This window comes from Vidua chalybeata, chromosome 1, assembly GCF_026979565.1.
Source record: "Vidua chalybeata isolate OUT-0048 chromosome 1, bVidCha1 merged haplotype, whole genome shotgun sequence".
Taxonomy (NCBI): Eukaryota; Metazoa; Chordata; class Aves; order Passeriformes; family Viduidae; genus Vidua; species Vidua chalybeata.
The window spans coordinates 138,865,765-138,887,196 of NC_071530.1; the positions used below are offsets into that span (position 1 = coordinate 138,865,765).

The window sequence follows — 21,432 nt, forward strand, 5'->3', positions numbered from 1 at the left end:
CTCACATGTGGGAGGCAACATGTGGATCTCTGATGGCATAAGCCCAATTGTTTGCATTTTTATGTACAAATGTGCCACCTGTCCCCATGAATTTCAGACAGAATATGTGCTCTGAGAGCTGATGGAAGGAAGGGGCAATCCCAGTTAATCATATTCATATTAGAGTACCTCTGGTAAAAAAAGACTGCAGGATTTAAGTGCAGCCCCCCACTGCCGTATTCTGATCTCTCCCATGAAAGCAGTGCACAGGTAGGGCTCTCACTCACAGTCTGCTTCTGCCAATAAGATGGTAAAACACAACCAGCACCAGTGGAAGATTTCCCATTAGTGCTGAAGCAAATGTCTGAGGTCAGGCTGTGAGAGAGGTGAGGCTGGAGGGCTTCTCCGCCCCTCCAGGGACTGCAGCTGTTGATAGAACTAACAAACTGAATAAAGCAGAAATAACAACCTGCAGTCCTTCCTGCTGAAATGAAGATTTCAATAACCTGTGCTGCAAAAGGCAATACTAAGCAGCCTCTTCTCTTTCGAACCTTTAGGAGAGAAGATGCCAGGGGAAGAAATCAGTCCTTAGAGTGATTGCTCAGATTAAAAGGCTTGCACAAAGCTGGAGTGAGGGAGGTTGACTTTCCTCCCAAGCCAAGCATGCCGAAAGGCAAACAGGCGTTTGGCTGTTTCCAGGCAAATCTAATGACCTTGGTTCTCTCTTTCAGTGCATCCACGCGAGCTCCTTTGTGCACATCCGTGAGTGCTCCGCTGTGCTGGACCCTGGGCCTGCGCCCGGGAGAGCACGCACCCCCTGCGTGAACAAAGAGCAGATCCACCATCAAACATGGAAGGAAAAAAAAGAAAAACAGGGAGGGAGGCCCAAAGTCTCCAATCTGACATGCTCAGCAAGCTACTGGTTGGCATGGTAGTGACGCCACCGGCACTAGGAAAGCAGCTTTCCCTCGCAGTTTCTCTCAGGTTTATTGGGAAAATTATTAAAACGTTTTCATTTTAAAATATTTGGAAGAGACATCTGCATAAGTCAAGAGGACATTTCTGCCCATATCGCTTCAGATAGAGAAAAGAGAATTTAAAGGGAAAAAACAAGCAAAATCCCATTGACTTTCTTCATGGCTGCTGAAAAGGGTCTTGAAAGAACTTGTCTTGTGAGTGAGAGGGACATCAAGAAGTACTCGTTGGCCCTAGACAGGTAACACAACTCTTTGTTTCCTTCACTAACATTTCTGTGTTAGAGCAATATGAGACCACCAATCTGCCAACCGGCTGCAGGAGTCAAAGTCTGGAAAGTTTCACTGTGCATACATGTTACTACTTTCAAAATGTTTTGTTCAATTTTTTCCTTCCCAAACTTTCTTATTAGATATTTGAAGCATTTACTAGACAGCAGTCTGATGTGTCTGTGTCTGTGATGGATCGAACCAATCAACTGTTGAAGCAAGTGTCTCTAGCTATGTATTTTATAAGCTTAGTAGATTTATTGTAGGATGCAAAACCTCATCGATTATGCTGCAATTTTAGGCTGAATTATAATTGTGCTATTGACACCATGTTTGGCTCAAGGTTCCTTCATGCTTGAATGTCTAAATTATCCATTTGGTTTGAAAGAATGGTGATGCTTTATTCTTGTGGATAGTTTGTTTGGCTTAGAGTTAATGTACCTCTTGTATGCCAGTGGTCCAGTGAATAAATGTTTGCTTGACTGAGGAAAGATCCTCTGAAAACATGAGATACTGTTGATGGGGTTAAAAAGATGACTATAAATGTCTATCACAAAATAGTTTTGCAGTTTAACCTTTTTTCATTCTTCCTCTTGACTCAGACTAGCAAGTATTTTTAAAAGAAAATAGCTGCTCAGTTGCAGCTTAGCACCTCTTGACATTTCCATTATCTCATTGGTTTTCAGGTTATTTATTGCTTGGCTCTCTTAAAACATGTGGGACAGAAACTTGGCGTAAACACTGTCAGTTCAAATGGAAATCTGTCTCTTCATGTTCTTATACTGGGGTCAGTGCCATCGTATTTTAGTCATTTGAATGTCTGGGTTATTTTTTAAATATTATTACATGCCTCCATAAATATAGATAGCACTGTCCAAAATGACTTCTGTGGTAATATTTATATTTCAAAAAGATCCCATATGATTCTGCAGTTCATTTTAGTTATTGAAGACACTCAGTGTTTTTTTGAAAGTTTGCAATTTTGTGCGCACAGCTTCAGTGCTTGAGGTCCTTTGGCCCTTTGCAACCTCTGGACACAAAGGACAACACTAGGCAAACCAATTATATGGTCCCCTGAGACAGGGACAGTTGCTAGGCTGCCTTGTGAGGAAGCATTTTTTCCCCTGGATCACTGGTAATGGGGAATATCCCTGCTAAGCAGAAGGGTAGGATACACAATGGGGGCAAGAATCCCTGGCAGCTGATCCTCCCATGTGAGACACACCTTCTGGAGTCAAATTTTTTCTGATAATTATTTCTTAATTTAGGATTGAAATTAGTTGGGGTGAATTGCTGCAGCAATTGCAATTGTTGGACTTATGCTGCCGCTACATGCAATAGCCCCTGAGCTGGAGGGCTGGTCCCAGGAGAGCTCCACAGTGGTGGTCCTGAGGTGGCTGAATGATGGAGGTGGTAGCACAGCTCTCCAAAATGAAGAGGACTTGTCACCCAGCCATGTGGCTTTTGTGCTGCTTCTCCATTTTGCTTTTTCTGCCAGATGAAATTTGATTAACTGCACAATTTAATTACTCTGTTCCAGAAATAACCAAAAATGGGGCCCAAGAGCCAGAGTCTCCCTCCTGTTGGAAAGAGCTGGTAACACAGGGGAAGCCCTTGCCCTGCTTCCCATTGCATCCAGCAACTTGGGGTGCCAGCCCAGTGACCCAGGGTTCCAGCCTGTGAGCCACAGCCAGCCCATGAGGGGATGCAGCCCTCTGGGCCTGGGCTCACAGAGCAGCTGTCTTAAGCCAACAGTAGCAATAGGCTTACCTTAGCCTTTGGTATTAATTACCACATTTTTCTGTCCCCCATGTGTAGCTTTAATAAGCAGCTCTAATGCTTTCAACAGAATTTATTTCACACACAGATTGCCTATTTCCTTGCTATCTCCCAGCCTCTTTCTTTTTAATAAATGCCATCATTATATAGTTTTATCATTACAGTTTTATCTTGACCATGTGAGTATGAAGCCTGAAAGCTGACCCCTTTCCCTGCACTCAGGGTTGTGGAGGAGAATGTTTTGCACATGCAAGACCAGTCTGTTTTCACTAGATAGTTTGGATGTATTACGGCTTCCCATGTCAAACTTGAAATGCTTAAAAGGGAATAGGCTTCAACTGAGCCCTTTGAAAGTCAGATCAGTTGTAGGTTTATAGTACAATTCATGTTGGGAGGGACCTTAAGAATGTCTCTGGTCCAACTAAGAGATTGAATAATGTTGCTCAGGGCTGTCTCCAGTCTAGTCTTGAAAAAAATCTCTCAGGATAGAAACTCCACAACCTTTCTGGGCAATCTGCTTCAATAGGGAATTAATTTCACAAACTTTTTTTTCCCCTTAAATTCAATCAGAACTTGTTTCAATTATGACCAATGACCTCATCCTTCCTCCATGGAGAGCAATAAAGCTCCATCTTCTCAATAGTCTCCTCAAGAATATTGGCAGGTTGCATCTAGGTGCTCACAAAAAGTCCAGTCCCCCCAGAAGTGCTCCAGCCTTTAATCATCCTGGTCACCCTCTGCTGAACCTGCACTGATTTACTGATCATTCCTGTGCTAAGGACCCCAAAGCTGGACACGATATTGTAGATATGGTCTCACAAATCTTTCTGTCCCATGTGCAGGACTTTGTATTTTTTCTTGTGAAATTAGATGGCTCCTGTTGAGCTCTTCCTGCAGACTCGGCAGCCTTGCCCTCCAATCCATCAGCTGCACCTCCAGGTTGGCATCATCTGCCAATGTGATCAGGGTGCCCTACACCTCCTCCTCCAGGTAACAGAGGAAGGCATTGCACAGGATGGGTCTCAGGACAGGACACCACTTCCCACCAGACCTGAGGAAGGGTTTGAACCATAATGGTTACAGGGTCTGAAGCTGAGCACTCAGAACTTCCTGCTTCATACTTCCGTAAGTCATACATCATTTGTCTTTAATTTAGGTGTGAACTAGGTCTCTGAGATAGTTTTGTTTGGTCTTCTCGCAGTCAGTACTGGTATTAAAACAGAATAAGTTCTTCTAATGACTAATCATTTATATTCTATTTTTTTTCTATTTGTTATCACCTATATAGTGATCTAGACAACCCTTTATCACGGTCTAGGTAATGGCTTGACCAAATTCCTCAACTTTCCATGAATGAAGACAGGCAAGAGTATTTTTAATTCTTTCTGGCAACATATCACTGTAAATTGACCAGAAATATTCAATATCCCACTTCATAAATCAGTGGATTTGCATCTGATTGTGCCAGCTATGCTACAAGCTAGATTTTGGGTTGATCCAGCATGGATTTCTTATTATGTTCTTTATCTGTCTTAATATTGTGATTTTGAATACCATCACGCAAGTGAAACTCAAGGCTTTAAGTCTCAAAGTTTTGGTTTTTATTTTGTCTCTGAGACAAAAGACAAGGTGGGGAAAAACCCAGCAGTGGACAATGCTGATAGCAGGAAAGTTGCATGGAAATGTTAGGATTTGTCTTCTTGGAAAAGTTTGTAACACAGGACATTTACCTGTAGGTATTCCTGTCTATAGGCCTTAGACTCCTAATTGGTTCCTGTCTGCCAGGCTCATACCAGCAAGCAAAAAGTTTGAAGTGAACCTGGGAGATGATTTCTTCAGGTGACAAGTGATTTTCTATAGCAAGCACATAAGAAATATTTTGTTCTTTTTCTCCTTTCCTGCAGGTGATATGAAAACTCTTAGGAGATCAAAGAGTTCTCATCAAATATAGGCTTTCCACCACTCCTTATCCTTTAGAGAATCAATGCTTAGGAGGATGATGGGTGTTTCTTGTGATCTCTGGACTGTGTTAGCTGAGAGGCCTGTGGTTGTCTCCTTTGCACTGGCTTGCCAGCTGGCCCAGTAGCACACAGTAACTTAGCAGACTCAGCAAACTCAAACCCATTGGCTTTGCCCCCCTGCAGATGACACTAGGACCCTGCAGAATGGGCTGTGTCTTCCCAGTACTGGCCATATGCCATCTCCATTATGCCCAATTCAGTTTTGCCCAGAAAGAAAATTAGAACCAAGGTAGTAAGTTATATGAAACAGAAATTAAATAGCTAGGGCATCAGCTCAGAAAATTGATGGTTCAGAGGTATAACAATGATACACAAAATCATGAATGATGTGAGGCAGGTAAACAGGGAATAGTCAGTAATTTCTAACAGTATTAGAACTAATTAAAATAGCAGGCAGACAGCTCCAGAGTGACAAAAGACACATTATTTTTACACACATCATAATTAAATTGTGGAACTCGATACTTTCAAGTCAGCTGGGTTTGTAGAATAAAGATCTGCAAAGAGATGTTGGACAGGAGCTCTGGTTCAGAACTGGGGAGCAGTAACCCTCTGGGAATGTTCCTCTTTGGTACTTTGACCTTATATATTCCTTCATGTTCATGACAGAATTTGGATACTTGGCTACATGCACTTCTGGTCTGCCTCCAGTCAGCTATTGTTATAGTGTTATGTAGAAGGAAAACTCTTGACAATACATTTATGCATACAGGGCTAGGCCCTCAAAATGAGGCCAAATAAGATAACTGAGGCATTCCTATCTATTGGACATCTAAATATATGCAACATATAAACATTTGCCTTTATTTTGTGCCCACAGTAAGAAAAAGGAGAAACTGGACAGCCAGGTTATTAACAGGGTCTTAAATACCTTGAAAATATTCCACATTGGTACATCAATTGAAATCGGAATGGTGCCAGCACAAGGGAGGTGACAATGGCTTTGATGAATTTTTCTCTGAAGGTAGTTTCATTATCCTTTCAGGCACCAGAAAATTACTATTTTCCCTCATGAAGGAGATGATCTCCTGTGGAAAGCGCAGTGATTCCACATTTTCCTCTTGTGACGGGGGAACTCATAATGGTCTAGGAGGATAGCAATTATTCCCACAAGCCTGCAGATCAAGGCAACCAGCAGAACAAGTGAAAATAAACAGAAAGGAAGTTGTAATAAAAACCTAATGATTTGTGTGAAATCTGCAATATGTATTAATATTTTCTGCTTCCCCCCTCCAGGCATGACTCAGTAGGAGCCTTCAGTGACATTCCCCTGACTATCTTTTTTACAAAGAAAAGAGAATTTGAAATGGAGAAAAGATTATTTTTTAATCAGTGACTCTGCAATATGCTGGCACAGAGACCTGAAACTCAAAGGCTACATCTTGCTCTAAAATACTATGAAGGAGTTTCTGGTCTAACAGAGCTGATCTTTGCACCTTAAGCTTTTGATTCACACTTTTATAAAACTGCCTCTTAGATTCTTAGATTCTTTTAATTAGTGGCAGGCAGCTTTTGAAAGAGAAAAATAATGGTTACGTACAGGAGCTGGCAGGAGTTTTCCCAACTCATCAGGCCAGATGCTGTTCTGCAAGTTCAAAGGGAGCAGTGAATGCTTGCCACCTCTGGCAACTGGGGCACTTTTATTTAGGTACCCTTTAGACAGAAAAATGTGACATTTGTGGTTTTATACTGTCTCTGTTTGCTTTTGCATCTGTCCAGCAAGGTCTGCGGACAGAGCTTTCCTGCCCCTCAGTGATGCCCTGAGGCTTTGTTAGTTGACAGAGAGACTGAAAGACAAAAACCAAAAGAGAGTGAGATCACAGAGCGACCTATTTTGCTAACAAGGAAAGGACTTGGTGGCTCAGAATATGCAGTGGTAATTTTGGCATTCCTGCCTGAGAGGCTGTTGAGCTGATCATGACTGATGTCATTAAGATTATTTTAATGTTCAATGCCAGCTGATGAAAATTGAGGTAAAGGGAAATTAATTTTACATGCAAACTATAGAAAAGCATTGGAAGTTAACTCCAGAGAGAGATCATGAGAAAGAAAATCTTGCCTGCCCTGATCTCCAGGGGAGAGTGAGAGAACTACAGCATTTTATTCAGCCATCTGGAAGGAATTAATTTGTGGTACCTTCTGTGTCTAATTCATCAGTAAAATATTGTACAAAAAATGACACAGTGCACATAAGGAACCTGATAAATGTAAAACTAAAGGACTGGAGAAGGACTGGCTGGTGGGGACCCCAGCTGCCAGATGGGCAGCCCATTCCCTAGACAGTCCAACTCCTATTTATTTGTTGTTGTGAGGAAAATAAAGGAAAATGCTGACAGAAGAACTGAGAAAACTCACTGTCTCCAAGCATCAGACATTAAATCTGACTAGTTGCTCTTTCACACAAGCTCCTCACGTACAGGGGGAATCAGTCACCTCGACTGAGCAAACAGAGACCACATGCTAATCTGGCTGGGAAACAGGCTGACTCAGGGGAACATCGCACCCTTGGAACATTTCAATATTTACAGAACCAAATCCACACTGATTATATTCACTTGCAGGGCTTGGCTGCCAAGGTGGGTCAGCTCTTCTTTCGTCAGTACCTCTGTGATGTTGATGAACATAAAAGGCCAAGGCATCAGCTCTGCAGGTGTCTTTGCCTCTTGCCCACCAGTGTGGGGCATCTGGCAGAACTTCAAACCTGCTGAGCAGCTGCGGCCCCCTCAGGCCGCCCAAAAAAAGCAGCTGGAAAAAGCTTGTGATTTCAGTACAGTTTTTTTTTTCTGAACATTGACTACTTCAGGTTGGCAGCCACCAGCTGATTTCTTTCCAGTGAGATTTTAGGCATCTTGACACTTCTATAAACAGTGCAGAAACACTACAGAAAGTCACCAGGATTCATGTTACTTCCTGGAGCACAGGTTTCCTTCAACTGAAGAAACAATTCTTCCTAGTCCCAGCGGAAAGTCTGAAATCAAAATGGGGAAAAGCCACTGTTATTACTGGGGAAACTAAGCCCAGTCTCACATCCTGCCCCCAGGCTAATTTCAGACTTGGAAAAAAAAGCAGTGGAGTTTGCTGTGTTCCTGCAGGGGCTACACACACAGACCTCAAACAGCTGCAACACGTGGTTATAGGGACGGGGTGTGTGTTCATCTCGGCAGAATTGGTTTTAAGTACACCTAGGAGGGGGTTTAGAGGGTGTTTTTGCAATTTAAGCTCTTTTCTGTTGAGAGATAAGGAGAAGGGAATATCCTTGCTCAGCAAACCACCCTGGGGCCTCCCAGGGGGAATCTCATGGTTGTTCTATTGAGTGCCCCAAACATCATGGTCATCCAGGAGCTCCCACAGTTGCCGTGCAATGAGCTTGGCCCCAGACCTCTCTACCCCCATCCTGTGTTTCCTGTGCAGGAACACTGAGAGGCACAGTACTGAGGTTTTATGGCAGAGCAGACTTGGCTGAAAAATCACTTTGTGATGGAGCAATGTTCAAAGAGACACTTCTGCTGGACTTCTCACCTTACCATGAACTCAGTGGCACAAATTCTACATGTACTATGGGTTATATGTACTATGGAGAATTGATTTCTTTGATTTTTGAATACTTTTGAGATTTTTTTGGCTAATATTTTCTATGCTCAGGCTCTATGCTGAGCTGGAATGTCTCTATTTCTATACTGCAATATTGTTAGATTTTGTACTTATGTGGAAATTTAAGATAAAATAGTTCTGTGTGCAAAGAGAGGAGACAAATATCTTTAGACGATGATATTTAAGAAAAAGAAGTTTGGGGTGTTTTTTTGACTAGTCTTCCTGACAAAGCTGTTGGGAATAAAATCCTGAATTTTTAGTACAATTTTCTCCATGTTATGCTGAACTTGGTAGCTATTTGCATGAGGTATAATTTTTTAAAATCATGTGGTGTGCATGAGATATGCAGCCTAAGAAAGCCACCCTGTGCTTCAGAAGCTGCTAAATGATGTAGGAGAGGCCAAAGAGCTGGGAAACACAGCCAGAACACTCATTTCATGTGCAGCTCCCTCCCACAGAGCCTTGCTTGTGCGAGCAAGCCTCTTCTATGACCTGCACTGCTGTTCCCAATGCTGCTTTTACCCTTTGAAAGCATTAATTACATAATTTCTGGGACTGTAGGGCCAGATACCTGAGTAGCCAAGGTTTTTCTTTTTTAACCTTATATTTCTTTCTATCCCAAAGGATGAGCTGGCTTCAGAAGAATCCAAATGAAGAGAGGCAGCAGCAGGAAGCAGACGTTGCAGGAGCTAATCCAGCCTATCACTGTCACATCTACTCACAGGCCTATGAGAACAGAAAGAGGGAGCAGCATCAAGCCAGGAGGAAGCTCTGTGTAGCATCAGTAATTTGCACCTTCTTCATGATTGCTGAGATAACAGGGAAGTATGCGTGTTCAAAAAGAGCCCAGTCTGGTGCCCAGCACAGCCACATTCCTGCCTTGGGACTGCAGGGACCATGCTGACAGGGGTGAACCCACCTGGCATTAAATAACTCTCCTTTGTTCCCAGTCATTAAAGAATTGGGGGGAGGAGAGGGTTTAAGTGAAATTATCAAAATATTTTCATATATTCATTCAAGGATTGCATCTGGTAGGAATGCAAAGATCAGTAAATGGTCTGAACTGTTCTTCCAGGTCTTTAAGCTTGACTGATGCATGTCTTAGCATCACAAAGGTTTTCTAATAAATTGAGTTACATTCTTTTTAAAAGATTAAAAGTTATCCAGGCCAATGAGACCTCAGCACTGATAGAGGCTGCTAGCAGTAGGATCTGAAAATAAATGCAAGAGTCTTTTCAAAATTCAGGTAAATCCAGGGCCAGATTCACCATCTGTTTTTCTACAGTAAAGTCAATGTATTTATATCAGGGCACGTTTATCTTTTAAATTGGCCTGCTGGTGTGTCTCTGGATCAATGGAAGATTATTCCCCTCCCTAATTAGCTTTCACTTCTGGAGCCACCCTACAACATCCCACATAAGTATTTGGCTTGCTCATAGAATATTGGCTTTCATTTTGTCTCACTGCTCTGCTCTCTCCATGGATTCTGTGATGTTTATATCCACCTGATAGTTCCTGGCTCTTTAATTTGCCCTTCTCTGCAGTGAGCTGAGGTAAGGGAAGGCATGGGGAATCCCACAGACTTTTGCCATATGTGTTCCAGTAACAAAAATCAGCCAGGAAGGCCTCTGAAACCCATATTTTCCCAGCTCAGACATCTCTGGAGCCCCATGAAAATGAAACAGAAAGACTTTGTCTTCCCTGCAATTAAGAAGTGGAGGCACTGAAAGACTTGCTGCATTTCTGCCTTCTCCTCTGGCTGCCAAACCCAGCAGGGACTTCTCCAAGCTTCCCTCCCACGTGCTCCCTCTGCATGAAGCCCTGTTGTTTGTCAGTCACGTGCATTTCCCCCATGAAAACCAGTGCATACTGCTAATCCCCATGCAGTAATTTCCAGTGCCAGAAGTAATGCATTATTAACAAAACCATATAATCAGTAGGTTTAACTTTGGTGAATGTGGCTGTGCTAGAGGGTAATTGGAAGGACAGATAATATGTTAGCTAAATGTTTCATTTTGCTTAATGAATCATGCAGCTTTTTTGCAGTGACAGCTTAAGTAACAGGCTTGAAGACCGTTTTGCTTCAGACCATTAAACTTTGACAAACCAGTTATTAACTGCAGTTACAGACAGCTCTCTGTGGAGATTTTTGTAATTATGAACCATACATTTAATATTTTTAATCATTAGGCAAGACTGCTGTGCCTGATGATTGACCATTGAGTGACTGACAATTTCTACTGCTTGTGGTCTATAAATCTATAAACATCCATTATAGGGAATGGTAAGTCTTAAAGGCCACTTGTTGGGAGTATTGATAAAAAGCTGTAAAAGCCTATAACTATGACACTTATTTTACTCCTGAAGATAAAGAGTATCTTCCCCTCCTCTCCTTGCCCTCTGAGGGCAAACAGCTTCCATGGGAATTATTCTGCTAAATAGAAGAAACAAAGTGTATCACTCTCAGAGAAGTTGGAAACTTGTGCTTCTTTGAATGCCTAGATCTTTCCATGATATTTTTTCTCAAACCATCTGTGCTGGCCATTACTGGTTTCCCAAACAGGGCATTGCTGGTTGAGCCTGATACACTACCAACTCTCTTTGAAAGACAATTACCTTCTGTTCTTCTAAGGCAGATCCATCACAATCTCCATAGATCTGGAGGTATCAGTCAGACCAATACCACCCAGTGTGTAGCCCAGATATGAAAGTGATTTCCAATGATTTTTGGTGGTTAAGGACCAAATGGATTTCCAAGCACTTCCACTTGGGCAGTAGAAAGAAAGATAAACACTGCATGTGGTCTCATGTCAGAGCAGGACATAAAAACTTGATCAGTGAGACAAGTGCTAAGCTAAGCAAACTGAGATCTCTGAAACTCACCCAAGCCATTAGTTATGCCAGCAATACATAAAATAATAATTTGCAGACATTTTTTGAAAGACAGCAAGCTAGCAGCAAGTTTTTGAGATGCTGTCCCACAGAACATGGAAATAGAGTATATAAAATGCAATATGGTTTTGCCCACAGCTTGTGACCTGCATATTTGTTTGCTGAAAAATACCTGATGCCTGGGTTATTAACATGTGGGCACTGCCAAACAAGCCTTCTTCCCCCTGCTAAGCAGAACCGCCTCCCTCTTGAGATTACAGTTACCCTGAAAACAGTGAAAGTCTAAGAGATGTGCCATGACCAAAAAGTATCTGTGCATTTACATTTGAGCATGTGCTGGGAAATACTTATTCTGATGAATTTTTCATTTTACCACAAGGAATGAGGTGCCCCTAGATTCTGCAGCCATGCTTTCTCCCTTTTGGGAAGTAACTGAGCAAAATTCTGCACTGAGAAAACTTATGGTGTTAGGTATTCTAATAAAAAATAGGCATACATAAGGAAATTAAACAGTCCATCCTGCTGGCATGAAAATGCTCCAGCTATAAGGAAATAAGAAATATATGTACATGTCCTTTTGGCAGTGGTATGCTGCCAGAGATTTGAATGAGGTATTTTATGATAGTTTTCAGGATTCATTAATTCTCATACAGGTTGTGGTCAGGAGAAATGTGTGAGCTGAAATTAATTAAATGACTGAAGAATGGAAATGCATTGTCAGATGCAGAAACTAGGTGTTTTGGCTCTGTTATTTCGCATTTCTACTTTTCTACATTTGTGCTTTGATGAGGAGATTCCCCTGCTGTAATGTGTTGGAAGGACAGTGTCCTGCCTGGGATCCTTGTCTTCTGCAGCCACCAGGAGCTGGGATAGTTTAATGCAAACTTTTAGTTTATTTGGATTTGCCTTTAGGCCTGAGATATGGCTAGAAGAATTTGGCAAAATAATGATATTACTGAGTAAAAGAAATGTGAATTAAAATAACCCAAAATGATTTGAATTTGGTGGGGTTTTTTTCTTCAGAATCCACATAAATCCAAACCCCCACAGAGTAAAATGATATTCAACCACATTTTTGGGCTCTAGCAGGAAAGTTAAGTCATGCATTACAGATTCAAAATGATAGATTGGTCCTGAGAACAGAACATTTTTCTCCATGCCCTCACTAAAATGGTTGATTGCTTATCACAGTTCTTCTACTGGGATCTTTCCATGTATTCCTGTTTTAGTGTTGCCTGTGACAAATAAACAGTCAGGCAGCAGGAAGAACATGCATATTTTCCTGTAACAAATAGGAAATGAATCCCATAAGCTAGGTCTCTGAACTGTTGTACATACATAAAAATATCGATGTTCTATGAAAAGATAGTGGGAGGATACTGGAAATGTGATTCCTAATACGGAATTTCACAAAAATATGGCTTTTCAGAAAAAAATCTGATAATAAAATAGTCAAACGGTTCAACAGTAATGTAACTACAGAACTAATGTATCACAACTCTTATTGTTCTTAGGTCTCTCTCTAACTAAGAAATTTGGCTTATGTATTTCTATTAATTCATCCCTTTCACTGCACGAATGAGGTACGAAATGAAATATTTTTGAAGGTGTTTGAAGAGGTTTGGGTCTTGTGTATGATGACTGAAAATTGAGTGTTCCCTTTGATTCTCAGCAAAACAGGTCTTGAGTTTGATCTGGTTGGCTCAACCTTTTGAGCAGAGCCGTGATCCAGACGGGTGTTTCACACAGGTGGGCAGATCGCCGGGAGCCTGGCAGTGGTCAGCGACGCAGCACACATCCTGGTGGACCTGACAAGCTTCCTGATCAGCCTCTTCTCGCTGTGGCTCACCTCCAAACCTCCTACCAAACAGTTCACTTTTGGGTGGCAGCGAGCAGGTAGCAAACATGTCACATCATGAACATGTGGAATGGGAAAAGGAAGTTATCATAGCCAGGGACTAGAGAACAAGCTGATGTCCAACACAGGTCTTCAGGCATTTAGAGATAGTGCACTAATGCTCCCACAACTCTCAGGACACAAAACACAGTAAAGCAGTGCATTTCAAAGAAGTAAAGAGTCACCTCATCTACAAGCATGTCTTTCAGTTCATTATTTACTATAGTTTTGGGCTGGTGCTAACCTTGGTTGAAAATAACAACAACTTCTCTCAGTGACTTGAGTGTGTAGACAACTGAGCTCTCAACTCATGCAACAAGTTTCTATAAAAGCAACAAAAACCATAAAAATTAGGGTTTGCTCCATTTCTAAAGCAAATGATTAAATTATTTTTAAAAGTCCACAATGTTACATTTGTAGAAAAGTGAGATCCTTTAACATTTACCCTGCTCTAGATTCTCTCCTTTCATATCTCTTTATTGCTGTTGGTTTTTGTCAGATGCAAACAGGTTCTTAAAGTACTCTGTCTTCAACCTAAAAGAACCATTTTACAGATGATACCTAATACCAAAAGCCTGACAATCAAACACAAGTGTTTTTACAAAAGACAAGACACTGGCAAAATACTAACAATGAGAATAATTTTCTGGGATTATGAGTCTGTTCAAGATTTAGACACCTAAATATCAATGCCTACATGCATGTGAGCACCTTTAAGCACAAGGTCAAAGTCTCTGATATATTCAACAGAAATCTTGACTCCATTCAGCCTCCTAAACATGGAGGTCCAGTGGTACCTCCCTAGGATGTCAGAGGCTTATGCATGGGAATGGCAGCTGTTGCACAACACCTGTAGGAACCTGCAGAAGGTGCCAAGCACAAAACCAGGGACTGTCAAATGTGACCAGACACTCATAGCTAAGAAACCAGTAAGTGTTCCCAGTCAGCCAGTGAAGAAGGGAACTGTGTCAATCACCATTAATTTGATGTCTGCTGTCCACAGAGGGAGCTTAGACACTTAGGTAATGCCTACAGGTAGGCAATTTTTTTGTCTCTGTCTGAAAGTAAGTCTCATGTTGGATGTCTCAGGGCTCAGTTTTGTTGCTTATATGTAAATGATTTATGCCATTTGAAATCCAGTTACCACTCTGGAAGTCAATTATACACCTTGTCAAGCCATGCATAGAGGTGTTAGTGTACCTCAAATTACTCAGAACACCTGTGCACCAGGGTCAAAGACTCAGATAATAAATGCTTCAAGGATGTTTAGTAGTAAAGTCCAAAAACAGCTTCTGACTCCAATGTCTGTAGGCCAAGGTTGATTGTAGCAGCAGAGGGTACCAGGGAAGGCATATGCCATACTGTTCCTGTCTTTCTGTAGCTCCCTAAGTGTATGCTACCAGCTCTTCTGTTGGAAACGGGCTGCTGGGTGAGTGGGAGGTTCAGTATAGCCCAAGCATGGTTGACATTATGTAGACAACACACAGCTGAATTTTGCAGCCTTAGTAAACTACTACTTAACATCAGTTGATCTACCATTACTTTTATTATGTTTATTGTCTCTTATCCTGGGTGGGGGGGGGGGGGAGTGAGAGACCTCTCTTACTGATGTAGGCAGGTTCAGCCACTTCATGTAACTTCATCCTCAGTCTGAACTAAATTATTTTTATTTTGTCATTGCAATGCAGAACTTCAAAACTAATCCTTTATTGCCCATTTTATCCTGGTAGCAAAAAGAGCCTTGCATCAAATGTTAGAAGCTATTTAATTGCATTCCATGATTGTTATCCTGTTTCTTGCTTATTTTCCCAGCTATATTCTCAGTTTAATATGCAGGTGAGCACCTTAATAGAGTAGCTGAGAGCAGCCAGGTGGCAAAGTCACTCTTCACTGACTACCAAGGTCTTGCAGGTGCAGCTCTCCATGACACTGGAGGACATTTCTTCACTGCTTCCCTCAGACTGATAGAGATTGTCATGAAAAGACTTTTTATGGCAGTGCTCAGGTTTAGCCATCGGAATGCCTCCTGCCCTCCATGCCAAAGCAGTGCAGCTACTTTCACAAACACAGAAACATAATATTGAATAAAATTGATAGTGTGAGCCAAACTATTTTCAGATACAAAACCTCTCTTGCACCTTAATTTTCCTCACCTGTACTCAGAGATTCTCACACAATCCTACAGTATTGTTTGCTGTGCTCTGTTAGTGCTAGTAGTTCCGAAAAAAAGTGAGAACATCTCAAGTGAAGTATTTAATGCTGCTGAACTGATCTGCAAGCTTAACTAAACTTTTGCCAAGATACTCCATTGAAAATTAATATGTAAAGATTACCACTAACATGTCCTGTTATTGAAGATATGCATAAATCCACACAGGTGGATACATGTGTTCACAAGAGCTCTTGGCTGCTTTCAAGCCAATGATGGCACTGCCGTTAACACCTTCAGGTGGGCCAAGGTTGCAGAGGTTGCAGAGGTTCAACCTGCAACTTGAGAAAAATAATTGTAGGATATATGTAAGCAAAACTAGATTCCCCTGTGGATGCACTTCGATCTATTATTTTCCAGTTTTAGGCAAAACAGTTGCCTAAGCTTTTTCAGCCTGCAAAAGAGGGGATCCCCATAAAATTATATAAAAAATCATAAGCTGTTTTAATGGATTGTCAGTGGAGGTCTGTGCAAATGCTTTCTGACTATCTACTGCCTTTCACTTTAATATGAGCTTGCATTTTCTTTGGTATTGTCTCAGTTGTGCTCATTTACCCATTCAAGTCACATGGCAATTACTAGTCCCATATCCTATTAAAAGCATGCTGCACGTTCATATGCACTTCCCTGCACCTCTCCTGTAACAGTGCAATAAAAGCTGGCCTTGGGGACTGGATTTATTTGAGCCCAACTCAAAGCCAATAGAGACAAAATTAAATTTTGCTACCTCAGGGAAAAAATAACTTCTTTTGTTCTCATCACAGCTGGTGGCACAAAAATTACTTTGTGGCATTGGCAGAATGAGTTCTAGGATAAGTTTTGCTGACAGGACCTCGTTGGGAGCTGCTACTGTCTTTCTGAAATGTGAAGTGGTGAGAGGTGTGCAGAAACAGGGGAGGCTGTACCTCTCTCCTTCCTTCAAACCTCTGCTCTTGTGATGAAGATAATCTTGTTGAGAGAGGAGGGCTGGTCTTTATGGGTTTCACACCACAGTCAGGGCCAGGCAAACTCCTTTTGTCCCTCCCAGAACTCCCCAGATGATCTTTTACATATCTCCAATTTCTTAGAATGTTGCATGAACTCAGCACTGGAAAGGGGACAAAAGCAGGAGTAGGTAGAACAGGGTTAGGCCATCACATGCACAAGGCTACCCTGGATAGCCACTGGATTTACTATGATCAAAAAGGAGGTTGGCCCATTCTTTGTGAGCTTTAAGACTGCCAGCATACATGAAGCAGCTCTCCTGGCTATAAAGCTCATACACCTGGAACCATTATCATCAGCCTCTTAAATTTCTTTGCATTCTTATTCTGACTGTTAAAATCAGGTTTTTTTTTTCATTCCTAGAAATTCTGGGAGCTTTGATGTCTATGATAATAGTTTGGATGGTGACTGGTGTGTTGACATATTTGGCTTGCATGAGGCTGCTGCACCCAGATTACGATATTGATGCTACAGTGATGCTCATTACCTCTGCTTGTGCTGTGCTCGTCAACATCCTGTAAGTTATTTTGTTCTCCTCTCATATGACATTTGAACCTTGGACCTGCTGCTGTAATTCAATTAAAAAAAACTGTAGAGAGATAATGGCCTCAAAAATATTAAGTATTGATGAGCTCTATGAGGATATGGAAAGGGGTCAAAAAGAGAGGTCCTGCTTCTCATTGGAAGTTGCAGTTGTTCTCCTTTCTGTTAGCTGCCACACTGGGAAGGCAAATGAATCTACAAACCCCAGGAAAAGATTATTCTTCATCTCTCTTTTTATTATATGTCAGAATATTCAAGAACTCTATAGAAAATGAGGCCTCATTAATTATCCCATTCACAGACTTTCTTGATTATGCAAATCACTGAAAACCTAGGAATTGTCTGCTCAGCCACCTCTGCATTTCTACTTAATGTGTCAGATTTTACTGTTCAGCATTCATAAGTCACAGGGGTGGTGATGTGTATGACCTCAGTGCTTTCAGAGATGCAGTATATCCTCTGATATTTGCAGCTTTACATCTCTTGCAGACTAAGCCTAATTCTGCACCAGACTGGCCACGGGCACAGCCATGGGCTACAAGCCAGGGAACGCATGTCAGCCCCTCTGGAAAAGCCAGCTCTGAGCAATGCCAGCCTGCAGGCAGCCTTTGTGCATACCATTGGAGATCTATTCCAGAGTATTAGTGTGCTAATTAGTGCACTTATCATCTTCTTTAAGGTTGGTTTTATTAGTTCATATGCCTGCCTTGCAATCAAGGGTAAGTACTATTTTCACAGCATTGTGACACTAGGTACTATGTAAATATTTCCTCTGTCTTAATCATACACACTGTAATTGTATTAAAGAGAATTATTCTTGGGAACTGAAATAACTGTTGAGAGTGTAACCCTTGCTTCTTGCTGTTTCAACTGGATATTTTGGTGTCTCCCTTTCTTCATCTGTAACACCTTCATTCCTTGTGCTGAGGCTCCCTAACAGGCAAAGGAGGCAAGCACTCGTTCTGTACTAGATGAATGGAATTTATTATTCTTTCATGGTAACTAATTAAAAATTACAATAATGACATTAACAAAGTGGTCTGTTCATATTTTTCTAGCCACAGTACAAAATAGCTGACCCAATCTGCACATTTGTGTTTTCCATCTTTGTTTTGGCAACTACCGTCACGATTTTAAGGGATATTTTAACTATGCTAATGGAAGGTAGGACCTGATTCCAGAATCAATACACTTGCATTTTTTTTCTGTTGCTTTCTCCATGATGCTTACATATGTTGAAAAAAAAGTATAATAGCACATTTCTGTCAGTTTCTGATATTCTTATGATTCTGATCACACTTTAAACCTACTTCTAATTCTAATCAAAATTGTTTTCTTCCATTACATTAGGTTTACACAAAGGCCAGTTTTTGTAAAAACCTTTGTACTGGTATTTTGCTAATGAGCTCTGAGTTGCTTTTGTTTGCCATATGTGTAGCATTTCTTTCTATCACCCCTTTGGCATATGAGATGCCTACTTACCTTGTTCGTTGTGTATTTCCTTTACCCATGTGAAATATAAGTCTTTGCCAAGAAAAAGTGCTTCAGCTGTGCTTTGAACTGTGTATGTGAAATAGGCTGAATGCAAGAGACAGAAGTTTAAAAGATTTTTGGTTACATGAGTCCAGAAAAGCAAGCTGTTGGAGCTTTCCAGTTGCATTCCAGTGCATGAGAATAGACAATTCTCAGCACAGCAGCAGCAAGAGACAGGCTTAGCAATATTTAATCCTGTCAGCTATGGACCTGAATATTTGATTTGCAAGGCCAAATGATTTGAGCAGTCACAGATGCATGTTTTTGCCTTACTCACATTGAATAATATAATGCAACCTCTTTCTCAACTGTGAAGACATGAGGATTAAAGGGAACAGTAGCTCTAAAAGTGCAAGTTTTGAATGGGGACTCAGTGTGATTGCCTGCATGGCTATTTCTTCTTTCACTTGCACCTACTGCTGTTTCAAGAAATAAAATATCTGTCAAAAAAATTAAATATCTGTTATAAAATTCTATTACAGTAGTTTCATTTGAGTGTTAGTTTGCTTTCAGTGATTGTGAGATAGAGATTCTTCCATGTAGAAGTGTACTTAGGCAAGAGCATGGCAACTGACTGTATTTTGGCTGCCAAAATAGCAGATCTCATGGTTACTGGGGGAAAAAAAAAATCAAACTACCAGGAAGGAGGAGCAACCCCTGACACTCAGGAGTCTCTTTCAAAAAGCAGTGACTCCCAGCTTCTGTAAGCAGTGCTGACATGCCAAAGTCAGCAGTGCTCTGCTCCCCTCTGCACAAAGCCCATTGTCCTCCTGGGGAACTCTCTGGACAGTGTTCTATCTCCTAAGTAGAATATTCTGCCCAGAATTTTCTGAAAATAAATTGTATGCTGGAGCTGCTGTTTCACTTTACTGATCCAAGTGGAGCATGATGAGTTCATGCTGTTCATGTAGGCATAGAGATGCACTTACAAAAGACAGTAGAAAACCACGACACGGTCTGGCTAAACAGCTCACTACCCTTTGTAAACTGGACATTCAGACTGTCCCCTAAAACATGCATGGGTCTCACCCTTCCATGGAGAAGTTCAAAACAAGGAATAAGATTATACAGCACAGTGAACTCCAAAATAGATGGGCTTTTCAAAGCATTGAATACTTTTATAAAAATGATCTAAGTGAATAAAGATTCATGATTCATTTTCCTCTATTGATCACAATTCTTATCCCTTAAAAATATTGTTTTTACATCAATTTCTCCTTTCCAGGAACATCAAAAGGATTTGCTTATGATGCTGTAAAAGCAAGAATTTTAACAGTTGAAAAAGTGGAGTCTGTTCACGACCTTCATCTTTGGTCTCTGACAATGAATCAAACTGCTCTCTCTGCTCACATTGCCACAGGTCAGTAAATTTCTGTAAGCAGGGAGTAACTATTCAGCTGCTGTCTAGTAAAGGTCAGTCTTCCTTGATTTAGATTAAGATGACTGTATATCTGTTGCTTGTTAAAAAAAATCGTCATAATTTAGTTGGAAAAATAAAATCAACAATAATAACAAATGAAGCTCTCAGATCCTCCTCCCAGAAACTTTGTCTAAACAACAGGGACCTCTACTTAGCCCAAAACTTGAAAACTGCAGAGGCTGTGGGACAACAAAGTAAATGACAAGATATTTAAAATAAATTAAAAGAATTAAACTCAAACCAGATTTTTATCACAATTTTATCAAACTTGAAAACTGTTGATCTCTACAAGAAATTCTTACAGGGCCAATATGCATTCCTGATGTATCTCCAGAAGTAAAACAATCTTTAAAAATAAATGAAGTTTAGAGGTAGCTCCAGTTCATATTTTAAAATATTATTTTAAATTGTAGTTCTTATTCCAGTTGACAAACTGTCCACTACTCAGGTCAATTTTCTTATCTGTTTGTCAGCTTTTTATGTATTAAGAAAAAAAAAAAGCCAGCTGTGTTTGGCCAAGGACAGGGCTAGAGGTAAAGTCCTCCATGGAGTCCCCACTTTCCAAAAACAGAGGATCTATCAGCCACCCAAATCACTTGGCACTGCTTCTGCTCCCTGACTGGATGAACTAATCTTTATTAAGTATTTCTGCTTTCCTCCAGTCTTTTGCCAAACTGAATTTCTATGGTGATTATTTAACTTAGCTTAACTCTTGCCAAAATTGCATATTCCAACCACATTTGAATGAACAAAGGTTTACTGACATGGAGGTTCCTGAAAGGAGGATAAAAAGGACAAGAAACACTTTTCAAACAAACCTCTTGTTAAAAGTTTCTATCCTATAAGTATACAATATCTATATTAGAAGTATACAATATTTTAAAGTATTATCAAAATGTATGTTTTGATTACTTTCTGCTTGCTATCTGTAGCAGACTCAACAGACAGCCAGAAGATTTTGAGAGATGTTACCCAAGCCCTCTTTGAGCACTACAGCTTCCACTCCATCACCATTCAGATTGAATCAGGAGAGGATCAGAAACCAGACTGTGTCTTCTGCCAAGAGCCCGAGGATTAAAGGCAGCAGTGTGCTATGCCAAATAACCATCACCCCTCTTACAGGCCAATGGAGACTATATGTGCTGGTTGAATGTAATTGATTAACAACAAATGGTAATTAGCTGACATAACAAGCCCTGCCATTGCAAGCAGAGCATGGGCCTTTCTTTGTTGGTATCATCTACAATGAGAGAACAAGTATTAAATCCAGCCATTTGCTAGATTGCTTGTCCATCAGCTGTTTCTTTCAATTACAAGAGAAATATCTAAATTATTCTTGA

General features: G+C 40.9%; 1 protein-coding gene across 1 annotated transcript; it reads left to right on the forward strand.

Annotated features, from left to right (window-relative positions):
- Positions 1-1,115: 1,115 nt before the first annotated feature.
- On the forward strand, positions 1,116-21,170 carry SLC30A8 (solute carrier family 30 member 8). The gene is made up of 8 exons (XM_053953644.1): positions 1,116-1,195; positions 9,239-9,447; positions 13,256-13,402; positions 16,960-17,113; positions 17,629-17,818; positions 18,198-18,303; positions 19,898-20,032; positions 21,025-21,170. Exons 1-8 carry the CDS (start codon positions 1,116-1,118, stop codon positions 21,168-21,170), a joined length of 1,167 nt encoding a protein of 388 aa, XP_053809619.1.
- Positions 21,171-21,432: the final 262 nt, after the last annotated feature.

What these genes read in the sequence shown, in the direction of transcription:
- SLC30A8 (XM_053953644.1), top strand. Translation starts at nt 1,116, where the DNA reads ATGGCTGCTGAAAAGGGTCTTGAAAGAACTTGTCTTGTGAGTGAGAGG. An exon ending in TACTCGTTGGCCCTAGACAG is followed by an intron (nt 1,196 to 9,238) that starts GTAACACAACTC and finishes TCTATCCCAAAG; the next exon opens with GATGAGCTGGCTTCAGAAGA. An exon ending in CACTTATCATCTTCTTTAAG is followed by an intron (nt 17,819 to 18,197) that starts GTTGGTTTTATT and finishes ATATTTTTCTAG; the next exon opens with CCACAGTACAAAATAGCTGA.